General features: G+C 39.9%; 1 protein-coding gene across 1 annotated transcript in view; it reads left to right on the top strand.

Moving 5' to 3' along the window:
* The window catches only part of SIM2 (SIM bHLH transcription factor 2), a 58,552-nt gene that overhangs the window by 24,626 nt on the left and 7,031 nt on the right, over positions 1-26,895 (top strand). Inside the window, exons 5-10 of the mRNA XM_050913441.1 lie at positions 11,065-11,150; positions 13,401-13,600; positions 17,420-17,526; positions 22,489-22,636; positions 24,529-24,697; positions 25,848-26,256. Of these exons, the coding sequence (XP_050769398.1) occupies positions 11,065-11,150; positions 13,401-13,600; positions 17,420-17,526; positions 22,489-22,636; positions 24,529-24,697; positions 25,848-26,256 (1,119 nt within the window). The remainder of the gene's footprint in view (positions 1-11,064; positions 11,151-13,400; positions 13,601-17,419; positions 17,527-22,488; positions 22,637-24,528; positions 24,698-25,847; positions 26,257-26,895) is intronic.

Below are 26,895 nucleotides of genomic sequence, written 5' to 3'. Positions count from 1 at the left end.
TATCTCCCCTGCTTAGTGCAGGAGGCCTAGTAGGTTGTGGTTGTAGTGCCATGCAAAATTCTGCCTAGCCAACAATAGCTCCAGAACTTCATGGAGGCATGTGAGTGGTTTGCCCCTTTCCTCACCTCACATACAGCATAAAACTAAATGTCTGTCAGGCTAGCAAGTCTAAGCTGCTACAGCTCAGCAGCAAAGCATTTTGGTACTAGCATGATGGGGGGTACAATGCTGGCACAGGTTTGTGAAGCAACTGTTACAAAGTGCCTTGTCCAGAGGTGATAAGCATTTTGAATGTGTCTGAAATAGTGGCTGGCTTTCAGGGACTGAATGTTGAGGATTGCACCAGGATTATTGATTACACCCAGCTCCCTCTAGCATGCTCTGTAGAGGAAACAACAAACTGACACAAGCTGGGATGCACATACTACAATAAGTCGGGACCTTAAGCCCTCAAACAATGTTGCTGTCAAAAGTCTGTCTGTACCAACCATTTCTGTAGAAAGTTTTCTTTAACAGTTAGTGGCATAGAGTGGTAGCCTTGTAGGAGGATAGTAACACTTACTAAACCATCTGGAGGTTTTTGGGAAATACTGTACCTCCTGAACCATACTTATAAGAATAAAGAAGGAAATTTTTGTATGAAATATCAGGGTAGTGCAAGCTAGGTATGACTAGTCAGTCCGTCTGTCATCATTGCAGCTGAATACAAGCAAGCGAGCAAGGGAAATAAGAGATATTTGCACTGCAGGTTAACTGAGACAAGCAATTAAGCAATGCTGAGAGGGATTCAGCATTGTGTGCTGCTCTTCCATGTGTGTATTTGGAGTCAGACATTATGTGTCTTTTATTGGTTTCATATGCTTTTTCTGGGATTTTAATCCTTTAAAACGTCTATAGCTTCCCAACTTTTGCTGACTTGCACACCAAAGCATGGTGTACTAAAAGCAGTTTATTAACATTCCCCAGAGCAGACAAAGGGAAAAAGGAATACTGTAGTTATTGTAGACATTCCAATTGTCTGCTAATAACTGGATAATTCTTATATGATTAGTTATAAGCCTAATGTAAGTTACACAAGGAATGTGGAATACATTGTGTCAGGCTTTCTCTACTCTGGTTGACGATTTAAGGGCACCGTTTTAGTCAGCTAAGAAGTAAATGGCAGTGCACACTTTTCCTCTCAAGGAAGAACACCTTCCCTACATACATTTTGTTTGACATTAAAAGAAGAGAATAGAAAATTGTGCATCTGGAAAGATCTTTTTTATACTAAGTTTTAAAGAAATTTTTCTAGTAGTACATACGCAAGGGACAAATGTTGATAGGAATTTTTGTTTTAATTAATTTAAAAATATTTTATAGGAGAACTGTTATTGAAAGATAATGGTTTAACATAATGATCCTGTTACCACTGTTTGTTAGTGTTATTTTAAACTTAAGAAACCTAGAAAATATTATTATTTTAGATGTACAAAAGTGGAAAAGAGGGCAGACTGCTGGCACCCCATTAAAAAATCTTTTTTCATTGGTAATTAACAGTAAACTATACCAAAGAGAGCAGAGTGTCTCAGACTGCAAAAGCTATTCTTTTCCTTTCTGCCTAGTGCCCTGTTGAGTTTCTTCTCTAAGAAAAGTTTGGAAGTATCACTTACAGGAGCAAAGGAAAATTTGGGCAAATGCTAGCAACGGCTGTATTTGGATGACAGGAATGATAACAGAGACAATTTACCTTCTGCAGCGCTGACAGGATTCTGAATACAGTCGGGACACGGAACAAACTGCCCAAATGGGGAGGAAATTTGGGCAGCTCATACAGGTCTGGAACTCTAGAACAGAGGCTAACAACAGAACTGATTGCTTTCCTACCATAGCAAGAGCATTACCAGGGCACACCAAGTCAGCCCACAAACTTCAATTTTCAACTTAGTACGTGAATAAGAACTTGCTCTCTCTCTCTCTCTCTCTCTCTCTAATTTGCAATTTTGCCATGTAAGGCATTTATAATTTATCATTCAACTGGTGCCACTCATTTGCTAAAAAGAAGATGAGTATTCTCAAATACTTAAGCCTGTAACCTGCATGTGTATATATGATGCTGCAGTGTAATAGGGAGAAGGGAAAGTATGTCTAACTGTTTTGTTTCTTTCTTACTTGGAATCAGTTTTGACCACACATACCAAGGAAGGACAGGGAAATGTTGTTTTCATACATCCCTTTGCATGCAGTGTTACACTCTGCAGAATAGTTTTAGTCACAACCTCACTTTTGCACTGTTTTTTCTGGCATAATGATAATAAAGATGGTCAGTAAGCACCAGGCTTACAGGTCTGACTCCTCATTTTCCACTAACTCCAGGCCTGCTTCTGAACTTGTCATGAGGAAAGTCCACCAACAGCATTTGCAAGCCCCTTCTCATGCTGGCCCTGTTGGGCAGTCCTGGATTCCCAGCTTCAAGGTCTACCTTAAAACTGTGTGTGCTATTATGCAAGCATCTCTTTTGTATGCACCCTACAGTGCTTTTACCTCTTTTTTATTCTAGAAACTGGTGTCACCCTCATTCAGAATTAAGGGGTAGAAGTTGTGGCATTCTCTCTCCTGTGTCTCACAAAAGGCTATAGCCTTGTTATGCTCACAAGAGTCTAGCCAAGATACTCGCGTGCTCTTTTAGTCAGCAATGTGCTGTGTGGGACCCAGATGCTTTCCAGATTACACAAGAATAAGAGTAGAACATGTGTGACTTTATAGTATAGAGGAGGTAAGATGAAAATAACCAACTGAAAGGGCAAAAATATGCAGAGTGTTTGGGGGATGGGCAGTAAAGTGTTATCCAGACATGAACTTGTGGTATCTGTGTTTCCACGCTGTAAAACAGTCGAGCAGGGACATGGAGCACAGCTTATCACACATGCATGCCTTGTCTCCAGAGGAATGCACTAGCTTGAAGCAGGCGCGTGTCTCCGCACAAGCTGGATGGGAGGGAAGGTAGAAGCAGGTGACCGCATGCACAGTGCTTTGGTCTAAATGTGTCCTTAGAGAATAGTTTTCATCTCCTACACTGTAGCTGAAATTTGACATTGCACCCAAGCTGCCATGTAGAGCGAACATGAATCCTTAGCTGTGTCAAGAGCTGCCAATTTTAATGCTGCTTCGTGTCTTTTGTAGTGACAGATGAGACATACATTCTTAAAACAGCGCATGGTGCGGCGGTGTGCAGTTTGCATGCTGATGTATATTAATTTACAAAGTGGTTCTGCAACAAAACAATGCCATATTTTGCTAATGTCAAAACTTGGGAGCTTTGGGAAAGAGATACAAAATAGTAGCTTTTACCTTCGAGAAAATAAAGGCATGAGAGGTGAAGCTGTGGAAAAAACTATGATGATCTTTTTTCTCAGTCCACTGTGCAAGCAGGATGCAAACCACAGAATTTTGTGACTGTTTTCTTTCAAAAGAGATGAAAGATGGAGTGGAAAACAAAGTTGGATTTCATAGTTGTACCCCCAGGGGTGGACAATTCTGGCTTCCATAAAGCTAAACATAATTTCACAGAAATGCTTGGAGAATCCTGTTTGGCAGTCCTGTGCAATATAAGTGAACAAATGCACAAATTCTTTATCCAAAATAGCAAGACTCATTTTCTTTACCATGACATTTATTCTGTTTATGAGAGTAAGAAAATACAAATCTGTAAAATATAAACAGGCTATTTTATTCTTGACTAGTGTTTGCAGTGAAACTGTATTGCATGATATACTAAGCTAAGAAAAGAAAAGGGATTATCAGAGAAGGCATACTTTATAGAAATGGTACTCAGTGCTGTGAGAAAGAAATACATCTTCTGTATGTCCATGGACAGCAATGTTTTTCTATGTTCTCTTTCACAGGTTGCTGTGTTTCAGCTCTGTGAGGATGTTAACATACGGATAAGTTTGGGCTGGGATTTGAATGAAGCCATTTACTCTTTGCCTCATTTATAGCTTTTACTGAATCTCCTCAACTACATTGTAGCAGTGCTTCAGGGAGGGAGCCCCTGTAAGATGACCAGGCAATATAGTAATATATTAGTAGACTAGAAAAACTTCTCTGAATCTGATAAGGGAAACATGGAGTTTGGCTAAAAAATAAACAGTAATGCATTTGAAATGGGCATCTTGGACGTGGATATGGACTCTGACTTGCAGTGCCTCACCCTATAAAACTCATTATAAATGATACCTCAATTTTATTAAAATATCTGCTAGTAGGCATATTGAAAAAGTCAGGATCTCAGTAACCTCAGTTACATCCTTCCAAAGAAGAGCAGCAGAAAAGATAGAGAAATCTGCTCAAAGTATATAATCATGGGGATCAAAACTAGTATTTTACTTGCATCAGTTCTCATTTCCAGCTATTACCAATCACCCAGTTGGGGAAAAATGGAAAACTGGAATTCCAGGATAGAAACTGAGAGTCTCACAGGTCATTCTTAAGAAGATTTCAATAAAAGTTTGTGGAGCAGTGGGGAGAGGACAATCACTTTCAAATGTTAAACATTGATACAGGGCAAACAAAATCAGTAATTTGCTATCATAAGTAAATCCAAGTTATAACAAATATTGGAAGCAGCTGAAATAGAAAAATAGACCTGCAATTGTGTTCCACATAACTGGATAAAGGAAAACACTATGCCAAAAATGGGAGGGTAAACATTTAGAAAGAACCCTAAAGCTCTGCTTTTCATCTCTAATTCCTGTAGTAGATAAACACAACGTCAGTAAGTTCTGGAAAATGTTAAAAGCTGTACTAAGATGGTTGGTCTGCTTTTCAGGAAGCTATCATCAGAGCCTTTCAAGATACTTAGCAATTTAGAAGTGGGGGTGGAGGTTTCTTTTTAGCTGTAGCAGCTATTGAGACATTTTCTTGACTCATCTTCTGAAAAAATCTTGAATAGAAGAATGTACAAACTTTGAAAATTATTCAACTCACGTATGAAAAGAAGGATCAATTTCCCAATTATTTTAAAATTGTTTGGGAGAGGAAAACAAGTCACATTCAGGTAAAGCAGGAAAATAGATGCTGCCATAGAAAGTAAAGGGGAAGATGGGAAAAGCAGACCCATGTTGCAATACTTACACCCGTAAACGAAAACTGCGTTAAAACCTTTCATAGCAATACACAGCTGTTTGTCAGAATTGTAGATGACTATGGCAAATGCTAGAGAAGGTGCAATTAAACAGACAAATTTTTTCACATGTGGTGGACTTGCTGGAATAGTAGGTATTTGAAAGAAATGGTGCTGAGTAAGAGATACAACAACAGTGAAATTTAGCTTGAGTTGCAGCAAAATTTGCCATCTACATGTGGTGACTGCTCACTTTTTTGAAACCTCAGGCGGCTGGGAGAGGAGTGTCTGGAGAGCAACGCTGCAGAAAGGGATCTGGGGGTGCTGGTTGACACTAAGCTGAGTATGGCACTGGCAGCCAAGAGGGCAAACCGCATTCTGGGGTGCATCAAACACAACATAACCAGCCGGTCAAAAGAGGCGTTTATCCCACTGCATTTAGCATTGACGTGGCCTCACCTTGAGTACTGCGTGCAGTTCTGGGACCCACAATTTAAGAAGGATGTGAATGCCCTTGAATGTGTCCAGGGGAGGGCAACAAAGCTGGTGAAAGGGCTGCAAGGCATGTCCTGTGAGGAGCAGCTAAGGAATCTGGGTTTGTCTAGTTTGGAGAAAAGGAGGCTGAGGGGTGACCTCATCATTGCTCTCTACAGCTTCCTGAGGACAGGAAGTAGAGAGGGAGGTGTTGATCTCTTCTCCCTGGTATCCAGTGATAGGACCCATGGGAATGGTTCAAAGCTGCGTCAGGGGAGGTTTAGACTGGACATTAGGAAACATTTCTTTACTGAGAAGGTGATCAAACCCTGCAACAGGCTTCCTAGAGAGGTGGTCGAAGCCCCAAGCCTGTCAGCGTTTAAGAGGCAGCTGAACAATGCCCTTAACAACATGCTTTAACTTTTGGTCAGCCCTGAATTGGTCAGGCAGTTGAATTAGATGGTCGTTGTAGGTCCCTTCCAACTGAACTATTCTATTCTATTCAGCTTGTTGTCAGTTTTCCAGTTTTTCAGCTTGCTTCTGGAAGCTGTAGTCAATGGGGCAATATAATATATAATACCTCCTGCAGTGAGAATTTACATATGAGATTGTTTTACTCCAATCTAAAATATCCCCAATCCCACACTGTTGTGAAGATACAGTTGTCTCAGTTCCAGGTGTTGTGAAGGCGCAGTTGGAAAGTACAGTTCACCATGGGAGACATTGCTATGCTTAATGAAATCTCCTTTGTTTCTTGCAGCTCTAAAAATGCTCTTTTGTAAATCCATCAAGGTGCATACATACAAACACACACAGAGTACATACACGGACGTTACAGTGCTGTAATAGTGTTCTTTTAATCATTATTACTACTAATAATATGAAGTACATCCTCATGCAGAGAAATGGGGTTTCTTTTGTTAGAGATGAAAACATCTTCACATTGGATCTGGTTTTATTTCTTATTCTCCCTTTTCATAAAAGAAAAAAAAAAAAAAACCAAAGCTGAGCAATATATAGTTATCAATATCCATAGGGTTTGAATGGATTACTTTTTCTTCTGTGATATATATGGAAGACAAAAAACAACAAAGATTGTTATTAATAGGGTTTTTTTTTGTGTTAACTCAGCTGGAACATCTCCGTAAGACTTTCTGGTCTACTCAGTAGCATTTTGTTTCTCATCCTTCATTAGCTGATGTCTGCAACCTGTTGATTTCATCTTTTCTTTATAACAAACAGACATAGTTTATAGATAGATTTTTAACATTTTCTTAACACGTAAAGAAAAGGTGTTAACATCACTTACAGTGATGCATTTATATAGTCAGCATTTCAGAATAATTAAATACAGTGGTTAAGCTTTGGTTATTAGATGGTATGAATATTCTCTAATAATTAAGAAGGCTATTTTCCTTCAGTGTTGCTTATATTCTGGTTCAGTCATAACATTTTATTATTCATTATTCTCTCTCTTAAATTTCATATATATGTGCTTAACCCACAGTTCTCTCAACCTTTAACTGCTTAAGAACTGGTAGCACTTGATTGGTTTCTTCTCTGTTTCAAACCTCTTTTACCTTTTGATAGCCTAAGATCCTTTCTGTTATTTATATGTGCTGTGCTTACATGTTTGCTTGAAAGAACACTAGTGATATAAATCATTAATTACATTACTAGGTCTAGATGCTTTATGTTGTTATATTTTTGCAGTTTTTCAAAACTTAATTCTGATTGATAAAATCCCTTAACTCTTAAGAATAATTGGTTACATTCACCTTGTACTTAAGCCTGGAGTGCTTATTTTACATTTACTGTTTTTCTGTCTTCCCTAATTCGAGACTTTTGCTACATCCCTGAACATCACCAGTCATTCTGCTTTTACAGCAGGTGTTGGCTATTTATGCTACAGGCTTTTTTCCTGCTTTGTAACTGAGCTTTCATGCCTACTATCTCCTCACAATTTTGTGATTAACCTCTGCAGCAGGACAGCATGTATTAGTAATCAGTCTTCTCACAGCTCATCTGATATCTCCTATTTGAATATTCAGCGTCTCCCTCTTTGCTTGCTAAACCTTTAAGTACCTCATTTTCTTTCTACATTCTCTTCATCAGAGTAGACCATCTTAATTGCATCATATACAGCCTGGATGTGATATTTTAAGTTTTGCATTATATTGATGGATGTGCTAGCATCCAGCGGGATACCAGGGCTCTTTATTTCCCAATCAGCTTTACAATTACAAATTTACTTTAGTTCTTTTTTGCTTTGCTACCCCCTTCTGCTACTTTCAAGGGTGTTGGGGAGTCACACTGGCAAAGGTATCAGTTAATATGAATACTAATTCACACTGTTCACAGCCTTGCACATCTAGGTTCCTTATGTGAGGGTTGTGGTCTTACAGCTCCTTTATATTTTGCAATCTGTTGATCAGGTCTGGAGGTAGTTTTATTCCCAGTAGGCACGCACAAACACACGTATGTACACAGCACCCACCAATGACAGATCAACACGGACAGGAGAACGGTGCTTTTACAGGCACCACATACACACTAATAGCACTCACATGGGCATGAACAATATGAATGTCCTGGTCCTGCTTTTCCTTGCCAGTGAGTCAGTCTCAAAGCTTGCTAATAGATTTTGTACTCAGACACACACTCACAAGGATCTCTGGTAGCTTTTGTGTTCTTCAGCTCCAATCCTGCAAATAAGATGCCAGATGCCATGTAGCACCTGCACATTATTCACTGGGCACCTTGACACAACTATTAGCCTTAACCAGCCATGTAACAATCCCAGCTGGCTAGTTAAAAATGTTGTGGCACTCTGCATCCACCTGTGCTATGGGACACGCTGCATTACTAAATAACTGCGTTAACAGTTGTTACGGCCCCAGACCATCCAGGAATGGTCAGGCTCTCTTTTTCTCCTTCAGACACATTCTGCTTTTTTCCCCCCAAAATGGCAACTCTCACAGCAACACTGGGCTCCCACACAAACAGTCATTCTTAATACACACAGGTGGAGGAACGCTTATCATCATGTATACACTACTTCGGCCTCTTCAGGTAAAAAGGCAGTATGTCACTCAGGGCCCAGATTCTGTTTGGCCATATGGACCATCTCTCCTTTTGCTTACTTAAGGCATCTTAATATCAGCTAGCTCAAGCCTCAAAAATGCAAACTCCCAGATGAGTTCCCAGTTACCTCCTGGGTAACTCTTCCCTCTTTAGATTGCAGGCATGGGATGTAACTGATTTAAGAGACTAGTGTTTGTTGGTTCAGCAACACACTACTAAAAATCTAATAATTCAATAATCAATAATTAATAAACACATCATTATTAAATTACATTTATGTAATTTTGCACTTGATTACACACAATGTCAAAGCTACTAATTATTACTCTTCAGTCTCACAAATCACATGCAGCTACTATTGAATTACAATTCTTTCACCCTTCCCTCCCCATACCACTTAGTACTAGGGTGCAACTCTATCCCTCTTTACTTGTCCTCCTACACCACACAGCATATTTGCCCTTTAATTCTTTTAATCTCCCCTAGAGAGCCTGTAGCTAGTTACGAGGACTGGTGTTCCAGGGGGACCTCTTGCTTACAATCTACCATCATGAAATCAGGGAGACAAGACCTCTTCCTAAATAATGAAATAATTACCGATTTTAAATAATAAAGGAAAAATGTTATCCTACAGTCTGGGTACTACTCTGGTTTTATAGACACCTAAAGACCACACCACATCATAACCTGTTCCTGGTGGAACAGTGAAGTTAGAGCTAACTGAGTGTTTCTGTAGCAGTGCACTAGTCCACAGTAACATTTAAAAATGAAGGAAGCAGCAAATAGAAGGCTGACAAATAAGGTGCCTGGAAGGAGCTTGTTACTGAAAGAGACTCTTTTAGGTCTTGTGGCAAGACATTTGAGAAGTTTAAGGCATTGCTTCCAATTCCACTAATCACCTCTTTTTATAGAAGAATGTAAGTCATTAAAATTGCTAGCAACTCAGTCCATGTCCGAAGATGGTCTTTGTACCCTCATTACTGTGCGTCAATTATTTTTCTCCCTTGCTCCCTTGAAGGTAGAAAGTTACCTTTATTTTGTGTGCATGGGTCTGTGGCAGAAAGAGAGCAAACACTAGTGTTAGGTCACACAGAAAATCTGTATTGAAGCCATGAATTGCACCGATGTTCCCAACTCCCAGTTCCATTCTTTACTCGTGAGATCATGCTTCAGCAATAGTAATATGTACTGTATGGCTTCCTCCCACCAAATTGTGTACATTTGTATTTAAAACTCTATAGTAGATGTGCCGGTTCATTTAAGTGTCTGTTTTTGCCCATACGGATCTAATTTGCATTAGGAAGATAAATGGAAAATTCAAATACTCAGGAAGGCTGATACTAGTTGAGATGCACTACATATTGTATTTCTTTTCCCTCCTCACTAAATCCTTTTTCTGTGGTTGTATCTTCAGACCTTTAAACTCAGAACTTAATATAGAGAGTTTATTGGTTTCCAGGTAGTGATCTGAGGCTCAAACCACTGCAGGTGTGTGGCTAAGAGGTGTTAATTGGGTGATGGATGCACAAAAATTGGGAATACAACTCAACAGCTAAATCAAATTAAAGCAAGACTCCAACTGATTACAGTGGACTCTGGATCAAACCCTGTGGGGAGTTAGGAGGTAATACACATTGCAACAAATCTGAAAACCCCTCTGCTTCCCTGATTTTCCTATTCACAGATGTACCAAATGAGTTTTCTTTTCCTGATACAGTTGTGTTCTGCCAAACTACAACTTTCAGTAAAAAAAGCCAGAACTATTAATGACGTCTGAACTGCTATTGAGAGTAATTAATGTTAAAGATAATAGTAACTTATTCTTAGCAGAAAATATGTGTGTATCTGAGCAATATTTAACTTTAAAACATTTCTGGAGGTTATCCATGAAGACACTGTTTTAAAAACCATCTACCAGGATGGTTTTGGAAGTCAGTGAAACAGGTAATAACATTGCATACGGAGGCTAGAAGTTCACTAGTCTGGGCATGACTAGCTACGTACACTCAAATTATTAGAAAACCTATGAATTTTCTGGTTTCCCATTCTGCTATTATTTTGGGGAGTACCTTCATTTACCTGTGCTCCAAAGGACACATTTCCTTCCCTTTACCAATACGGGCTGTTAGTTAGCTGTTCAGAAACAAGGTGATTGCCTTGTGAAGGGTGGTAAAAACAGAAATTTGGAGACCTAGTCATGCTGACTTGTCCAACTTTCACAGAGAATCCTAACATGAAGGTGAAACAAATCCCGAGGGCAGAGATTGAGTGGGAAAGCAGAATGGCTGACTTCTATTGCTGCCTAAGGCTGACACATAAACACGTCTGTTAAATCATGATAGGCAATGTTATGGACAGTTTTGAAATCTTCAGTAATAAATAAGCAGTGTGGTTTATGCTTTCAGAATATGAAATTGAAAGATCATTTTTCCTGAGAATGAAGTGTGTCCTAGCCAAGAGGAATGCAGGATTGACATGCAGTGGCTACAAGGTAACGTATATAAGTTTCCCCCCCTGCCCCCAAGTATTCAACAAGTGACAAGTTTATTTATTTAGGGTTTTTTACATATGTGTAGCTGAAAGCCAAGTCTGTGATGGAAAGAATCAGAACAGATGCAAAAAATGCCACTGCTGATTGCAGATTCCCTTAGTAATGCAAGTCTAGACTCTCTCACAGTGAGTTGGTTTGCCTTGTGGCACATGCCCACATCCCGATCCCTGATCTTCCAGATTGGGGAACTGGCTGGTGCACAGCCATGGAGGTGCAAGGAGAGCACACAGCTAGGTCTTATTCCCCTATGGAACTGGAGGCAGGTGAAGCAGGAACCCAGACACAGGAACTTGGAAGTCTTCCCACATTACTCTGCCTTGGTGTTACCATGCTCCGGCTGAGCAGCCACCCAGTTGCACAAGTCACCTCACTGGCCTGACCAGAATTACTTCAACATTAACGAGACCATAATGTTACCCTAAACAATCATTACTATCAACTCAGGGTTGAATTGTACTAAACCACCAAGTCTGTTTATGAATCTTATCATTTGTATTAATTTTCTATTTATTACATGAAATCAGAAGCCATAGCAAATGCTGAGATTCTATAATAACACGTACCATTCAGGTAGTTCTTCTTTTCAGCTTTACAGTGTGCATTTGTTGCTTTTTGAGCTACACAGTATAATTCTATCACTTAAGCATCAGGAGAGAAGGGTACTTCACATACAGTCTGGTGAGGATTCATTTTGAGTCATTCAAAAACAAAAAGAAAAGCATGCAAGAGAAGCAGAGCTTTTTTAAGGAATGTGTTCAAGGTCCAGACATATATCTGTCTATTTACACTGCTATCTATCTGGTTAGACTGATAATTCTTCATTACGTGCGCCCCTGTTTGCTCAGCTGCTTCCCAGCAAAAATTATTCTGTCCCAAAGCTGAATCTGAAATCAGATAAAAGAGTAGAGCTTGCAGTGGTGGTATCTCTGTATGGGTTTTTTCCCCCCCATTTGTGACTGCTAATCAGAGGGATCACCTTCTTTCTTCTTTTGCTTACTATCAAAAGTTTACACAGTGAAACATTTAAGGATGTATTCATCCAGAGAGATGTTGGCCTAAATTTATTCTCTTTGACTGTACTTAGAATCAGGACTTAATAATTTTGAAAATATCACCTGATTAGCTGAAGAGCAGGAAAAACTCATGAATCAAATAGTATGGGAATTAGTAGGATCTGTTGAGAGATCTTAAATAATTTTTGCTTGCTACTGTACTTTCGCTAAACATACTAATCACTTGGTGATTGGAGAGGAGGAAGGAAGGTTATACAAGAGGAGCCTATTTATAGGTGACTGTTTAGTAGGTTGTTCAGGAGTACTAAATACAGTGGAAATTAATTCCTTTCCACTGGACACAGTTAAAAGTCAAACAAATCTAGAAATTAAGCTGAAGGATGTGTAGTATGCCCACTGTCTGGACTAGAAAATTGGCAGGAGCACAAATGATTTCTAAATACCAGCACTACATTAAACAAATCTTATGTTCTGGAATAGTCCCTAGGTTACAATTCCCCCCCGCCCCCTCTTTAGCTGACATTGTGAATTTTTACAGTCTAACACTGAAGTTGTCACTCCTGTGGTTAGGAACTGTATATGGGGATTCAGAAATCTGGTCTCAAGACCCTGGGCTTGGTCACACATCAAAAGAACGTCATCTGAACTTTACTGGAGAACTTAAAACTCATTTCTAGTGCATTTACATATACAGCAGTTAATCTCTATAAATGTGATGTATTAATCTCCACTGGATCTTTAAAGTGTCTGTTTTTCATCAGAATAATAACTCATTAAAATGTAAATGTTTATATATCTGTGTGTGTGTAAGAGAGTAATTTAAAAAAGCAACTTCCAGATTTTTTTTATTAATGAACAGGAATTCTGACTGTATCTACAAGAAATCTATACCAAAGAGAGTTTAAAATATTAACTGGAAAGCAGTCTAGATAGTCCCCAAAGAGCATGTGCCTTAATACTGGATTAATCATGTTGGCAGTAAACACAAAACCTGCATTTACTGTGTTTTAATCTCCATTTATAAATTAACCGCACTTCTGAAGCCGTGACAGACTATGCAGTATTTAAGTGTTATAAGGGTGTATTGCTTTATAACCTCATTGAAACTGGGTGGTCAGCTGACTTGCAGCCTCTTCCATTGCCATCAGATATTGAGTTTTTTTTCTTCTCATGCCAGGTGATCCATTGCAGTGGCTATTTGAAGATACGGCAGTATATGCTAGATATGTCTTTGTATGATTCCTGTTACCAAATCGTTGGACTGGTGGCTGTAGGTCAATCTTTACCTCCCAGTGCAATCACTGAGATCAAACTTCACAGTAACATGTTTATGTTCAGAGCAAGTTTGGACTTAAAATTAATATTCCTAGATTCCAGGTAAGCAGCTATTTCATTTCTAGCATAAAATGTTTTCAAAGTCAGGTGTTATCATAAGCTACAGTGTTTTCCAAACAGATCAAAATATCCATGAAAAAATAAAGCAGTCCAAAACAGATCTGGAACACAAAGACCGTGTGGGTCTTCAAAGCCCTTCAGGTAGCTGGATAGACCATACTTTGTCTTGAATGCCAACATATAAGAGCCTGTACAATTTAACCTATAGTTACCGACAGTTTCAGAGAGTCAGCTAAAGCCTTCTTGCTGTGAGTAATTGGCAGATGAGCAGTAATACATTTTTACCTTAAAGGACATAAATTTTAACATACATACAAAGCTAGTGAAAGGAATAAGGATGTACGGTCATTCAGGATTAAAAAGCCCCACAACTGAAACACTGAGGTCAAATGACTTGCTGGGGTCATCCAGAAAGGTTTTGACAGAGTAGTAAGAAAACGTAGTCTTCTGCACTTCAGTGTAATGCCTTGACAATGAAACCAGCCCTACTAATGGGGCTGTATTAGAATGAAAATGAATTCGATTGGCTACTACATGAAGCTACACAACCTTCTTAAACAAAAATTGGGAAAACGGCTATTGCTGAGGAAAGAACCCTACCTCCACTCTCAGCTGATATAGCTCACATACCAGCTAAGAAGAGAGGAGCACAAAACCAGAACTGAAGGAGTTGTGAAATGATTCATTCCTCTCTTTTTGAAACATGGTATCTTTTAGTATACAATGATACTTTGTACAGTGCAGTTCAAGACACCTTGAGGGGAAAAGCCCAATTCCCTGACAATATAACAGATTTGACTACTGACAAGATGATCATTCTTCAAAAATCCCTGCATGTGAAGCAGTTTTTCACATACTCTCTCATTTCCCTGGCATGCTGGATTTGCAAGAAGCAGAAATTATATTCATGTGTAGCAGTGAAAAAGAGTCCGTATCCAAGACAGTGGGAAGTTTTGCATGGCAGGTCAACCATGCAAGAACATGCTCTTTCTAAGCCAATGAGATAGTGGGCCATCAGCTGCTAAAATACAAAGAACTAGTTGTTTCTGGAATCCTTCCTTTTTTTTGGGCATGCTTTACTTAATGTAACAGCTACAAAGAAGCACAAGGGGTTTAGCAACATGTCTTTGCATGTGGAAAAAAGGAAATGATCTGCCTAAGAGGAACTGCCTGGAGACATAAGTGTCTTCAGAGGAGACAGTATAACCAGAGGTGTTGACAGGAGCACACATAGAACCAGTACTGTTGCATAGCTGTGTTTACTAAAAAGCAGATGAGTGTCGTCCACACACTGGACAATCAGCGGTATTAAGCATTACCAAAGCCCTTTGCTCTCCCAGCTGAGCAAACCAAATTATATTTGCTCAGAGCAGGGACATTCTAGGAATAAGACAAAACTGTTTTCAGGCTTGCTTCTGGTATCCATACAAGGAAAAGTGTTGCTAGATCTTTAGAGGTAACAGTCACAGCAGACAGGCCAGTATGAAAGCCATAGGAAGGAGCAGTTAAACAAGCCTTTCTAGACACTTGATACTAAGTAAAACATGCAAGTCTGCATTTATCAAGGTCACTGGAAAAAGGAGACAGTTACTTCCGTCCAAAGTGATCTGCTGCTTCTGATTTTCGTGGTGCAGCCTATGCATTCATTGCTCCATGGTTTACAATGGCTTTAAAGAACTCTAGAGGGCAGAACGGATCGTTGGGGCAAACTCTGTTTCCTTCTGTGTGCCCTGTCACATGCAAAGAACAATGTTCAGAGCCCAGGCTCCCTACAGTGGCTTATTGAGGGGTTGCTTTTGTGTTAAGGAAGTCAAGCAGCTGAGTTCATTTCCAGATTCAAACTTTTCAAAAGTTTGAGTGTCCTCGTAACTGCTAATGTTGGTTTTTTGGCCCATGGGAAGACCAGCTTCAAAGTGAGGCTGCACCTCCAGAAAAATTAACACCTGGCTTAGGTTTGTGGCATTTTGCTTGTTTTTGGATTAGCTGTTTCTGTACTCACCAATTAAGTGAGCCGGATGAAACTGACACCCTTCTTTTAATTACCCTGAAGTCAGAAGGAGCACTGAAACCTGAACGGGATCTTTTACCAGTATTTCACCATGCTGATAGGCTTAAGTGAGAATTTGGGCCCCTAGAATTGTAAGCCAGGAGGGACAGCACACACTGCAGAGGAGAAACACAAGCATATATTCACATATCCTCCTGCAGAAAGAGACCACATGTGTTGACTCCGCGTTGGCAGTCCCTGACTGAGGCAAAAGCATGCAAGAGTTTCCCAGATGAAGGTATAGCTAGGGGAGGTATTTGTACTGTATTTATAATAAACCAGACCACGATGGCATTTTTTTGTTGTTGTTTTTCTGATTTCCTTCAGAAGAATCCCACCCCCCAACACTCTCTCTCAAGCACTTAAAGTCCCCAGTCTCTGTGGGGTCTACATGATTGCTCAGCATTAGGGTAAGAGTAAAGAAGATGCATAATAGTTACAAAAGAAAGAAAAAGTAATCAAAGTTTACATTATCTGCAGCCCCCAATGACACATGTTGCTTGAGACCCCTGTATTCATTTCTGTAGACACTACTGTGTTACTCTCTGATACAGTGTATCCTCATTAGTGTTTAAGTTCAGACCAGAAGCATCCTTTTGAAGTGAATGTCCTGACCGTCCCCACTCATTGCACTGCGGTTCATGTCATGAAGAGGCCTTAGGCATGTGAACTGGATTCCTTCTGGATGAATCTAAACTGGAAGACAACCTCCAACAGCATGTCTAAGGCACTCCAACTATTATAAAGCTTTCAGTCCACAGGCCTAGACTAGAGCTAGTCCCAAGTAAAAGTCCTGAAATTAAAATATGCAAATGCATCTGCTCCTGCAGAAGTAGATTCTCAGCAGTAAAAATTTTACTCTACAGATTGCCTGCTAATGGACTGTGTTGCTTGTTAATGTAGACATGCCTTTGTATGGTACCTCTGTTCTGCCTTTTTAGGTGAAGAAAGTCCAGGACAGCATAAAACACCCCCAGCAACACTAGGTAAACAAGCCACATTATGGCTGAGTTGCACAATGTACTTTAAGGATTTTTGTTCTCATGCAACAGTGCTAAATAAACAAAAGTCCATTTTGAACCATGAAGTTTGACTCTTCCGGTCTGACCCAGTGTAAGTCTGACCAGCGTAGTCTGGTTCTTTAACATCTGCAGAGGTGCTGCTGTTTCAAATTTCTTCCATTATTCTCCTTCTTATCATGTGAGGATGTTTTTTGGAAGTCTAGCTTCAGCCTTCCTTTTCTTAGCTTGTGATCTTCATAGCTCCTTGTCTTTCCACATTCTCAGCTGGAATAAGCTCCTGCTTCCTTCTTCTGTTAGGCATTAGCCTGAATTTATTTATAGAACATGATCACAGCTTCTATGGACTGACATACATGCTACACTTGTATGTTTGCAAAAGCAAATGAAAATGTGTCAGCAGTCCACAAGAGTAGTTTTATTGTTTCGTGAATGGCTCCTCAACTGGATCTTTGTGCAAAGGATCATGCATGGCAGTGGCAAAAGCCCAAAGTGGAAATAAGTAAAAGAACTCTTTTTCCTGCCTGTGTGTAAGGCTGGCCAGGGAATAGTTGCACCTTGCTTTGGCTGGGTTGAGAGGGTTTATTTCCTTATAAAGATGAGGATTCTGTTTCCAAAACTAACATTTTGTCCTGCAGTTTTTAGGCACCTGATTTGTTGGCACAATCAAATGTTAGGTTAATGAAACTGAATATTCCTAGAGATTTTGCTTATTATGGAATCCTCCTTTTCCAGGGTGACTGAATTAACTGGATATGAGCCCCAAGATCTGATAGAAAAAACCCTCTACCACCATGTTCATGGCTGTGATGTGTTCCATTTACGATATGCTCATCATCTGTGTAAGTAAAAAGAATGCTAGACTGAAACTTATTAAGTAGAGTGAGAAGTTTTGCAGACAACGGGCACTGTGCTGGAAAGTAGAGAAAGCTTTCCAAATCTTGAATGGAGCTAGATTTTCAAAAGTGCTTGGCTGTCACTTAAGGAAACCATTAGTTCTGCAAATAAGCTAGATATTCTATATGCTGTGCTTCTGAAAAAAACCATATCTGGCCACTTTTATCTTCCTACTTAAAGGATTTAGGCTCTTTTGAAAATTTGGACTTGATTCTGGGTGGTAACTCTTGAAGAAAAAAACCCAAAAGAGCAAGTGAGTGAGTGAGTGAGAGGGAAAAATCTGAACTTCACTAGCCTCCGTTGTTAAAAGAAAAATTATGCAACAGCTCCCCATTCCTCTGAAATATGTTGGTAATAATCATCCCATGTTTGAAGTGAATGCAAACCCAAAAAATCCTTAAACGAATGTTCATTAATAGCATGTGGATGAGGTTTGGAGAATGGAGTGTCAGGAAAAAAAATTACACATTTAATAATTCCCCATCTGCCAACAGAGACACTAATCATATCTTCAAACATCTGGATTTGGGAAGCGGTTCATTCAGTAGCACATTAATTTGAGAAGCAAATTGAGGGAATAGCTGAACTCTGGATTTGGCTCAGTCTGCTGCAGCCCATACGATGCAAAGATGACATCCAAAAACCAATGTCAGTGAATTTTTTTCCAGATTGCTTCTGTGGGCTGAAAGCAGCCAAAGTCAAACTCTTCTCTTAGGCTCCCTGAAGGAGAAAGTAGTCAGTTCTTCACCTTAATATGTGCTGTTCATGAGGATCTGGAATATAAAGGAGGATGTAACTGTATTTGGCAAGTCAGTGCTGAAATTCCAAGTGCCGAATGTTGATGGCAGTGTGAGCTACACCCGCGAAAGCAGAAACTGATCTTTACAGTAAGTTCATATTTACCAAAACACCATTGAATACTCTGGGCCATTGCAAACTGAAAACTAGAATGACCAGCATACATGGTAATGTCCTGTTGGGGGCATCCTCTTTGTAGTGTTAACATCTGCATCTGGATGTGACTGTTGACCTGTACAAAATATCACTCATTATTTTCACAAGACTATTTGAAATACCTGTGTCAGCCAGTGTAGAGATGATTCCATTATAGCCACAATCATCTCTGGAAAACAGTCTTCCATTTTAGAGCAGAGTGATGGATAATTCTGTGTGCATGGTAGAAGACTTGTACATTGGCTGCCAGTTTGATCTATGTATGACTGGAGTTTTAAATAAACAGACAAATCATGTTTACTGAATTAACCCCCCCACACCTCCTCCCACAAGAAGAAAACCCCTCAACCAAACAGAATAACTAAAAGCACTTGTCTAGATACTGTATCTGAATTACAAAGATAAATTATTGTAAAGCTCAAAAACAGAAGAAAAATGTGAGACATATGCATAGAAATTTATGGAAGTTTCAAAGCAAATAAATGCCAAGAAGCAAAAAATAATGGCTAATGCTTGGGCAACAGTGGAAACAGTGCAGAATCATAGTTAGAATACCAAGTAATAGGAATTATTAAAACAGATGTAAAGTGTACAAACTTCCTCTGGGGAGCACTGTTATAACTCCCCCACCATTCATCAGTAAATGTCTTAGGAACATGAACAGTAAAAGGCTGGCAAGTTTGACGTACCATTCTACAAAGCAATCTGATGATTAAGTGTCATCTGATGAAGAAATCTGGAGAGAAACATCTTACACCTAATAAGGGTATTAAGAAAAAAAAAAAAGGCAACCTTAAACTAGGGTAACCAATTGCTTTTTCAAAGAGGAAAAAAACCTCCCAAACTGAAGACTGCTTTAGGCAACTGAACTTTAAGTTAGGCAGCACAGAGAACAAAACAAAGGAAACAATGAGGAGAACAAGTTAGAAGGGATATAACAAGAACATCAGACTATGAGGAAAATGTAGATGTGAATATTTGCCTAAGGTGTGCTGGCAGCAAACAGTGTTTCCTGTTTTAAACATTTGATTAGCTTCCAGCTATATGAAAAAGCTTCTGGCGTTTGAACTAGTGTTATTTATTTCTATAGCACCATCAATATACACAGTGTTTGCTCTGCAACTGGGGAAATGTGGCCACACAAATAATGAGTCGCTGCCTAAGGATCTTGCATTCTAAAAGACAGGGTAAAGAAGCTGTTCCAGTACAGACAAAATATTTTTCTGGCCTCAGAGAAATCACTTCATTTGTACCATTGTGTCTCTGTGAGGAGGATTTTGTGCATCCCACATGTTGTAACATCATTGCTCTTCCCACATAAACTTTTACAAGAGTCACATCTCTGTGCCTTGGCAAGGCAAGGCCCAGCCCCAGCTGATGTCATCACCAAACTGTTCTGCCACTTCCTGGCAGTCAACCTATGTATTTATAGAATCTGTCTTACAGCAGAGCACAGTTTACACTCTGTCCATGGCACTGAGTCTACTTTTGCTCCCCCAGCAATCAAGCCTTCCGGCAGAGCTGCACTAGTTTTTAAGAGGGCAAAAGAACTGCAGAGTCTGCTAGGGCACCATCCACTGACCACGCTGCTTGAGGGCTGGACCGATGACATGCCAGGTTGTGTGCACCAGGGAAGCTAAAACAATAACTGCTGCAAGCGAGGAACCAAGAAGTCCATTCCTCTTAGTGGTATCCTTAAGTGCAGGCTAGGAACTCCCAGCCACATGCCTGTGAGCCTGCTGGAGCCTTTTAAAATAGCCGTCCATGACAGACCAGAAGGACCAGCCCAGCCAGCCCAGTGCCTTTTTCAGCTTGCCTGCTAAACCAGGAGGGAACCACAACAGTGGAACACCCAGTTACAAATGGCACATCTAAGAGCCAAGTCTAAAGCCACTGAATCCTCCCCATTTGATTGCAGCGGAGGCCACCAAGAAGTCTGAGCCTGCATAGATTGTCTTGGTAGTGGATTTACCTCACTCCCATTGCTGAGGTTTCCCAATCAGCATCAAACAGGGTAATTTAACACAGAGCCAAATGGAAATTGACCTCATTTACTGTATCGGAAGCGCAGCTACTGTCCCCTAGCCAAGGTCAGACTTTCTCCAGATTGCTAAAAATGCAGGAGACACGGAGTCCTCCTCCGTCCCAGGAGAAATATTGGTTTATACATATAATTAGGAAGGAAAGATGAACGCTGTAGTCCTCAGTGGTTTTCACATCTTTTAAAATACTGTCTTAACTGGAGAGCTAAAACAGGGATTAAAAAAAAAATAAATCAGTGAGAGAGAAAGTCAAAGCTAGTCCCAAAGCACATGGAAGAACTTTGTTATAGCTAGTGAGCCATTACAGCATTAATTTCTATTTTGGAAGACTGAGTAGCAAGGCATTTTGAATTCAAGGAAAACCTGACCATTAAACTAGCATGAAGACTTAGTTCTGAAAAGCCTAGTCCGCTTTACAAAAAATATCTGTTAGATGATCTAGGCCAAAATGTAAGCATCGTTTCCTAGAACTGGACCATTTGAATTATAGAACACCAAGAAACATAGTGATTCCATGGCATATAGCTAATTATTAACAAATATTTTTAGAACAGATTTATCTGGCATTGTTACACTAAATCTTTGAGTAGCAGCTACAAGACCTTTACCTTGGAGCTATATATTGCACTTAAAGAGTACACATGCCTTTCTATTTTGTAGGTGTGTTTACGTACTTACACACACATTCCTCATGATTTTCTTAAGTATCTGTACACATGCACACCTCCACCCCATAGAGTATTCCATGTGGAAATGTAGGCGTGAAAAAGGACACCAGCAAGTATGAGGCAAAAAGCTGATATCTAAGAGAGACTTCAAACTCTAAACAGCAGTGGCTTGGTGTCAGTGAGGATGGGTTTTTGAATGTCCTGCAAGATGTTGTTGTTTATCTTGTTGCTTTCTGAACAAATGGATACCATATCCTGTAACGGAAGGAGAACTGACACTGCCAGAAAGACCCGTCTATAGCCATTTTGTAAGAGCCTGATTTTCTTAGGGAGATTAACTGGATTTGAAGAAAAGTTTAAATATGTTGTGATGTGTGCAGATGGATAGGAGAGTAAGCAGTCCAGAGAGATGACCTATGTGCTACAGACTTAGAGGACCTTTTAGCAAGAACAAGAACTCTTGCTCTTCTATTTCTGTCAGTCTTACATTGGGCTATTCACATTATTCACATTATTGCAGTCTCTTATTACTATTGAAATTACAATCCCCTACTCCCCAAGTAACAACTGAACAAAAAAAAGCCAACCCCAGCGGTGACTGATAGCCATATAGTTAATTACCAAACAGTAAACAACCCCCCAAAGATTATGCAGTCTTTAGTTCCCAATTTAACATTGGATGCCCTCCCTGTCAGAAAAATCTTCTATGAATACCAATTATAAGGCCGTATATTTTCATTTCAAGTGGTCATTTGTTCTACTAGAATTGGCTGAAAGAGAAAGCTGTTGTTTGATTTCCTTATTATGTATCTGCTTCTGCACCAAGCCTGTACAATGAGAGAACAAAATCACAGTGAACTTTGCTACTAAGTTCAGTCTAGTACAAGCTCTACATTTGCATGCAGGAATTCCATGTCTTAATCATGTATTATATAAAGGAATTGCTGCTATTGATCACTTTTTTTGGACATAGTTTGTGTAGCAAGCTCAGTCTCTTATTTCCTAATTTAAAACAAATAACTGATGGTATAGAAGAGTAAGAAGATGGAGTTTCCTAGAGGAATGCTCCAGGGTCACACAAGAGAAGAACCACCTTCGAAGGCTGGGCATTACCTTCTAGTGAATCATTAGATAAATGCCTGGCCCTGAACCAGAAATATTTGTGGCTAGATTAAATATTCAGAGATGCTGCACAACTCCTATTGCAAGCAATGTGAAATGCTTTTTTTTATTGTATTCACAGTATTGGTGAAAGGCCAAGTCACAACCAAGTACTATCGACTACTGTCCAAGCATGGAGGCTGGGTTTGGGTACAGAGCTACGCTACTATTGTGCATAACAGCCGTTCATCACGGCCTCACTGCATAGTGAGTGTCAATTATGTCCTTACGTAAGTCAAAATACTTTGTACCATTACGTGTTATCAGTAATTGATTCATTTTCTGTGTTATCAGTAATTGATTCATTACTAATTAAATCCTTTAAGTTTGCTTTACTTGTGTCTTCCAGTATCATTCGGTGCTTGCATGTTACAGCCACTTTTCTCTCCTCATATCCTCCCTCTTTTAGTTACGTTGAGCTAAAAAGAGCTAGTATTCTTGATGTTTACCTTGTACACCATATGCTTGACTGTAATACCACTTGTAACCATTTGTGTTAGACCTGGACCCCAGTTCTGTAATTGGCATCAGAACTGTGCTGGGGCTGTCCAGACACAGTGAAAGCTACTGCTACCCAGCAGAGGTCACAGTGTCAATTTGGGAGAGAGAGACATGGTAGGAAGCATTACTCCTTTCAGGGACAGGTGAATCACCGAGGATTCCCTCACTTGCCTTGGGCTGCACAGATACTCTGGGCAAAACTACATTCTCACAACGGCAAGTAGCTCCCCCTGAGCTGGTGAACGTACAGCGGTTTGGACCTGCAGTTTATGAATTCTAGTTCAAGTCATGAAGGTGTTACAAAATTCCTATCTTGATATAAACCTGAGAGAGATAGAAATCTATATTGAATAAGAGGGATAAGTAATAGTGAAACAGACTGTGACTGAAGAGACTACCTGTGGGGGAAAAGGAAAAAAGGGATAGTCAGCATCCCTTGTGTTGAATAGTGTAAAAAAGTAGGGAACTATACACTCTTTTTTTTGTCTAGACTGGTCCATTTCTTATCTGGCTTGAAAGTAAGATGTATTTGCATGATGTGTGTGGTAGGATCATGTGTGTTTGCATATTATAATGTTGTCTCTGATACCTGACTTTGGGGAGTTAAAGTGTATGAGTTGAGAAACCATAGGGTGTTTCCTTAAACTACTTGAAATAGGTACTCAGCCCTAGGCACACTGGCTAATGCTGCCCTCATTCTTGTACAGATGTGAGAGCCAGCAGCATGAGGGAAAGACTCAGCCCTGCAATCTGCTTGAGTCCCATGAGTTGGGGCAAGTGATATGAGTAAAAAGGAGGACACTGTGCCAGGGATATAAAAGCATATTCTTGAGTTGAATTCACTTCCAGGTTATTCACCATCAAAAAGTGATGGAAATGAGTTCTAGATAGAAATTGAGAGAGAAGTAGGTTTTTTTCTAGTTATCCTTTCAAAAATATGCTCCACTGTTGCTACTGACAAAACCAGGGGACACCATTTAATCATCAGAACTATATCAATTAATGTTTCAAACTATGATCCACAGTATTTGTTTTTTAGCCTCTTTTGTACAAAAATCTGCCCTGTCTGTGGGGCAGACGATAGAACAGAACAGAACGGAGCAGAAATGAAAGTCTAGAGACTGTCAGAAAAACAATGTTGCAGCTCCTGTAGTCTAGTTACAAGCACATTGTGCTGACAGGAGAGGAACATTGCTCTTTTTCCTTTCCTCAGGGCTAATTGTGAGAGCCAGGGCAGAGACCAATTCCTGATGGAGGGGGAGACAGATGAATCGATCTGTGTCTTTTTATCAGCTGACATGGCTGTGATTCCAAACTGCAGGGTGCCACGGATGGCTGAGAAGAAGTCAGCACAGCTTAGGTTCAGAGACTGGGGACACTTAGTAGAAAGATGTTAATGCAGTTCCCAGTGGAACGTTTGTGATAGACTTGCATGGGGACAGGGTCAGACCATAAAATTCACTGCCTGCTGACATCCCCAGACTCACACTGCAGACTCAGTGAAAATCTTGGAAGAATGAAAATGAAAACATTGTGAAAGCTAACATGTATTTTCAAAGGAGCTATTTTGGATTTGTGTGGTATGTTTGAGTATGTAATTTATTGGACTGTTCTTTTGCAGAGATATTGAGTATAAGGAACTTCAATTGTCACTGGATCAGGTTACCATTTCTAAGTCACAGTTTTCATGCAGAAACTCAGTATCTACCTCGCAGGAAACAAGGAAAATAGTAAAACCCAAAAGTAATAAAATGAAGGCAAAACTCAGAACAACACCTTACCCACAACAGGTAACTTTTTCAGTCATATTTACTTACCAGTTGTTGTCATAGAGTGCTTGGGACAACATAGAGATCATCCAGAAGTGAACTTACTGTAAAACTGACTATGGTATGCTCTGCAGCAGGAACTCCCTTGTAAGCCAGAATACAATTAGACCCTTTTGTCCTTGGGGTGGACAGCAGAAGTAGTACAAATGAACTCTGGCAAGTGATGCAAACAAAAAAACTCTTGGATATGGAGTATGTAAAGTACTTCAAAAACAATGTGCTTTCTTGGTAAGAAGAACTAAAACGTGTACTAAGAATAGCTGTGCTGTGAAAATTTGTGCTGGTGTAGAATGCATCACATTCACTGTTGATATGCAGAGTTCTTAATGTTGCATAGGTATTAGCAGTTTCCTTATGCTGGAGAATGCGTCATAAGAATGAGTCCTAGCAAACAGAGCATTGGAGTGGGATTTGGAATATCTCTCACTGTCACTGGGTGAGCTAGAACCAGACGTGAAAGGAAACTATGGAGATTGTCCATAAAACTGGGTTGGTGAGACTGACACCCACCATGAGACATTCTGAGACTTTGCAACGAATATTGCTGGAGGGGTCTACTATTACCTCAGAACAGCAGTGAATGCAGTTAGCACATACACTGCGTTCAAAACAGTGAGAGCCCAAAAAGCATTTGGTGTATGGAGAGGAGGGTGGGAGAGAGTGGGAAGAGAAAATCATTGTGATAGAAGCTGATGCAAAGGACAGATTTTTGCCTTCCTACCATTCTAAAGCTTGATATGCCAACGTATGCCAAATCATATTTGTGGTCTGCTGCTCCATTTATCAGTGACTTCCAGTGCTTTGCAACAAACTTCTGCCCTCTGGTATTTACAACTGCCTGCACGTACTAGCTAAAATCCAACTGGCAAAATTAGCAAATAAACCCTTAACATTAGGATGACAAAATAGTTTTTTGTTCCCATGTTAAGTGAAGGTAAAGTTATTGTGAAGACAAGGAACTTTAAATACACTGGTAAGCCAGTCCCTTTAGCCAGTGAGATCGCAGTTCAAGGAGGCCCAGCTCTGGGCGCCTGTATGATATGTTATGCGGTTTCATATAAAAGTTAGTCATTTAACTCTCTTCCCCTCCCTTTTTTTTTCTTTCCCCCAGCAATACAGCTCATTCCAAACAGACAAACTGGAATGCAGCCAGGTGGGAAGCTGGCGATCCAGCCCTGCAGTGAACGCTGCCACCATTCAAGAACAAAACTTCCATTCAGAAAACAGTGAACTTTTATATGCCCCGTCATATAGCTTGCCTTTCTCTTACCATTATGGACACTTCCCTGTAGATTCTCATGTCTTCAGTAGCAAAAAGCAAATGCTGCCTTCAAAGTTTGGGCAGTCTCAAGGAGCACCTTGTGAAGTGGCTCGATTTTTCTTGAGTACGCTGCAGACAAATGGAGAATGCCAGTGGCATTATGCCAACTCCTTGGTACCTAACAGCCAGTCACCACCCAAAAATCTTCCTGATCAGCCAGTGAACATCATCCGACATAATCTCGCACAGAGTTATGAAGGTGGGTGTCACTTTAAAAAAAGAAAAAAAGAAAAGCAAAGCTCTGGGGTGTCTGGGAAAGATTTGTAATTGTAGTTTGAAAACAGGAATTGAAAACAAGGTGCTTAGGAAACACAGAAAATCAGAAACAGTGAAGTGTAACAACCACTATGTTTACAGTATTTACATGTTCATCCCTGCTCCCATTACCATCAGCACTTGATTAGGAATATTGTCAAAGCATCAGTTGCAAAAATGTATTCACCAGAATCACTTTTAGAACAGGGCAGAGATACCACCTCCTTTAATACTGGCACAGTTTACCTTCATGTTTTGCACTACCAGAGTTATTTAGTGGAACTGCTGAGGTAAGCCATTGCTGAAGTCAGAAAGAAACAAAAGTATTTCAGCTCACATACAGAAATTAAAATAAACACGATCTATTTCCATAAAAATTGAAGGTTGTCCTTTCTGAGTATGAAACCATTCTGAATGTCTTTACCTTACAGTTAACTACGGTGAATGAGTAAATGAAATGCACTGTCTTCTGCTTTATTTGAAAATGTCTTCAGCGCTCCTCCCCCATAACTGCATTATCTCTCTGTACAGATGGTCACCTCAAATGAATTGAAGGAAGCAGTGAAGACATTGACTCCTCTGA

This window comes from Gymnogyps californianus, chromosome 1 (assembly GCF_018139145.2).
Source record: "Gymnogyps californianus isolate 813 chromosome 1, ASM1813914v2, whole genome shotgun sequence".
NCBI lineage: Eukaryota > Metazoa > Chordata > Aves > Accipitriformes > Cathartidae > Gymnogyps > Gymnogyps californianus.
The sequence above is the reverse complement of the archived record's forward strand: the minus strand, read 5'-3'. Positions and strand labels throughout refer to the sequence as shown.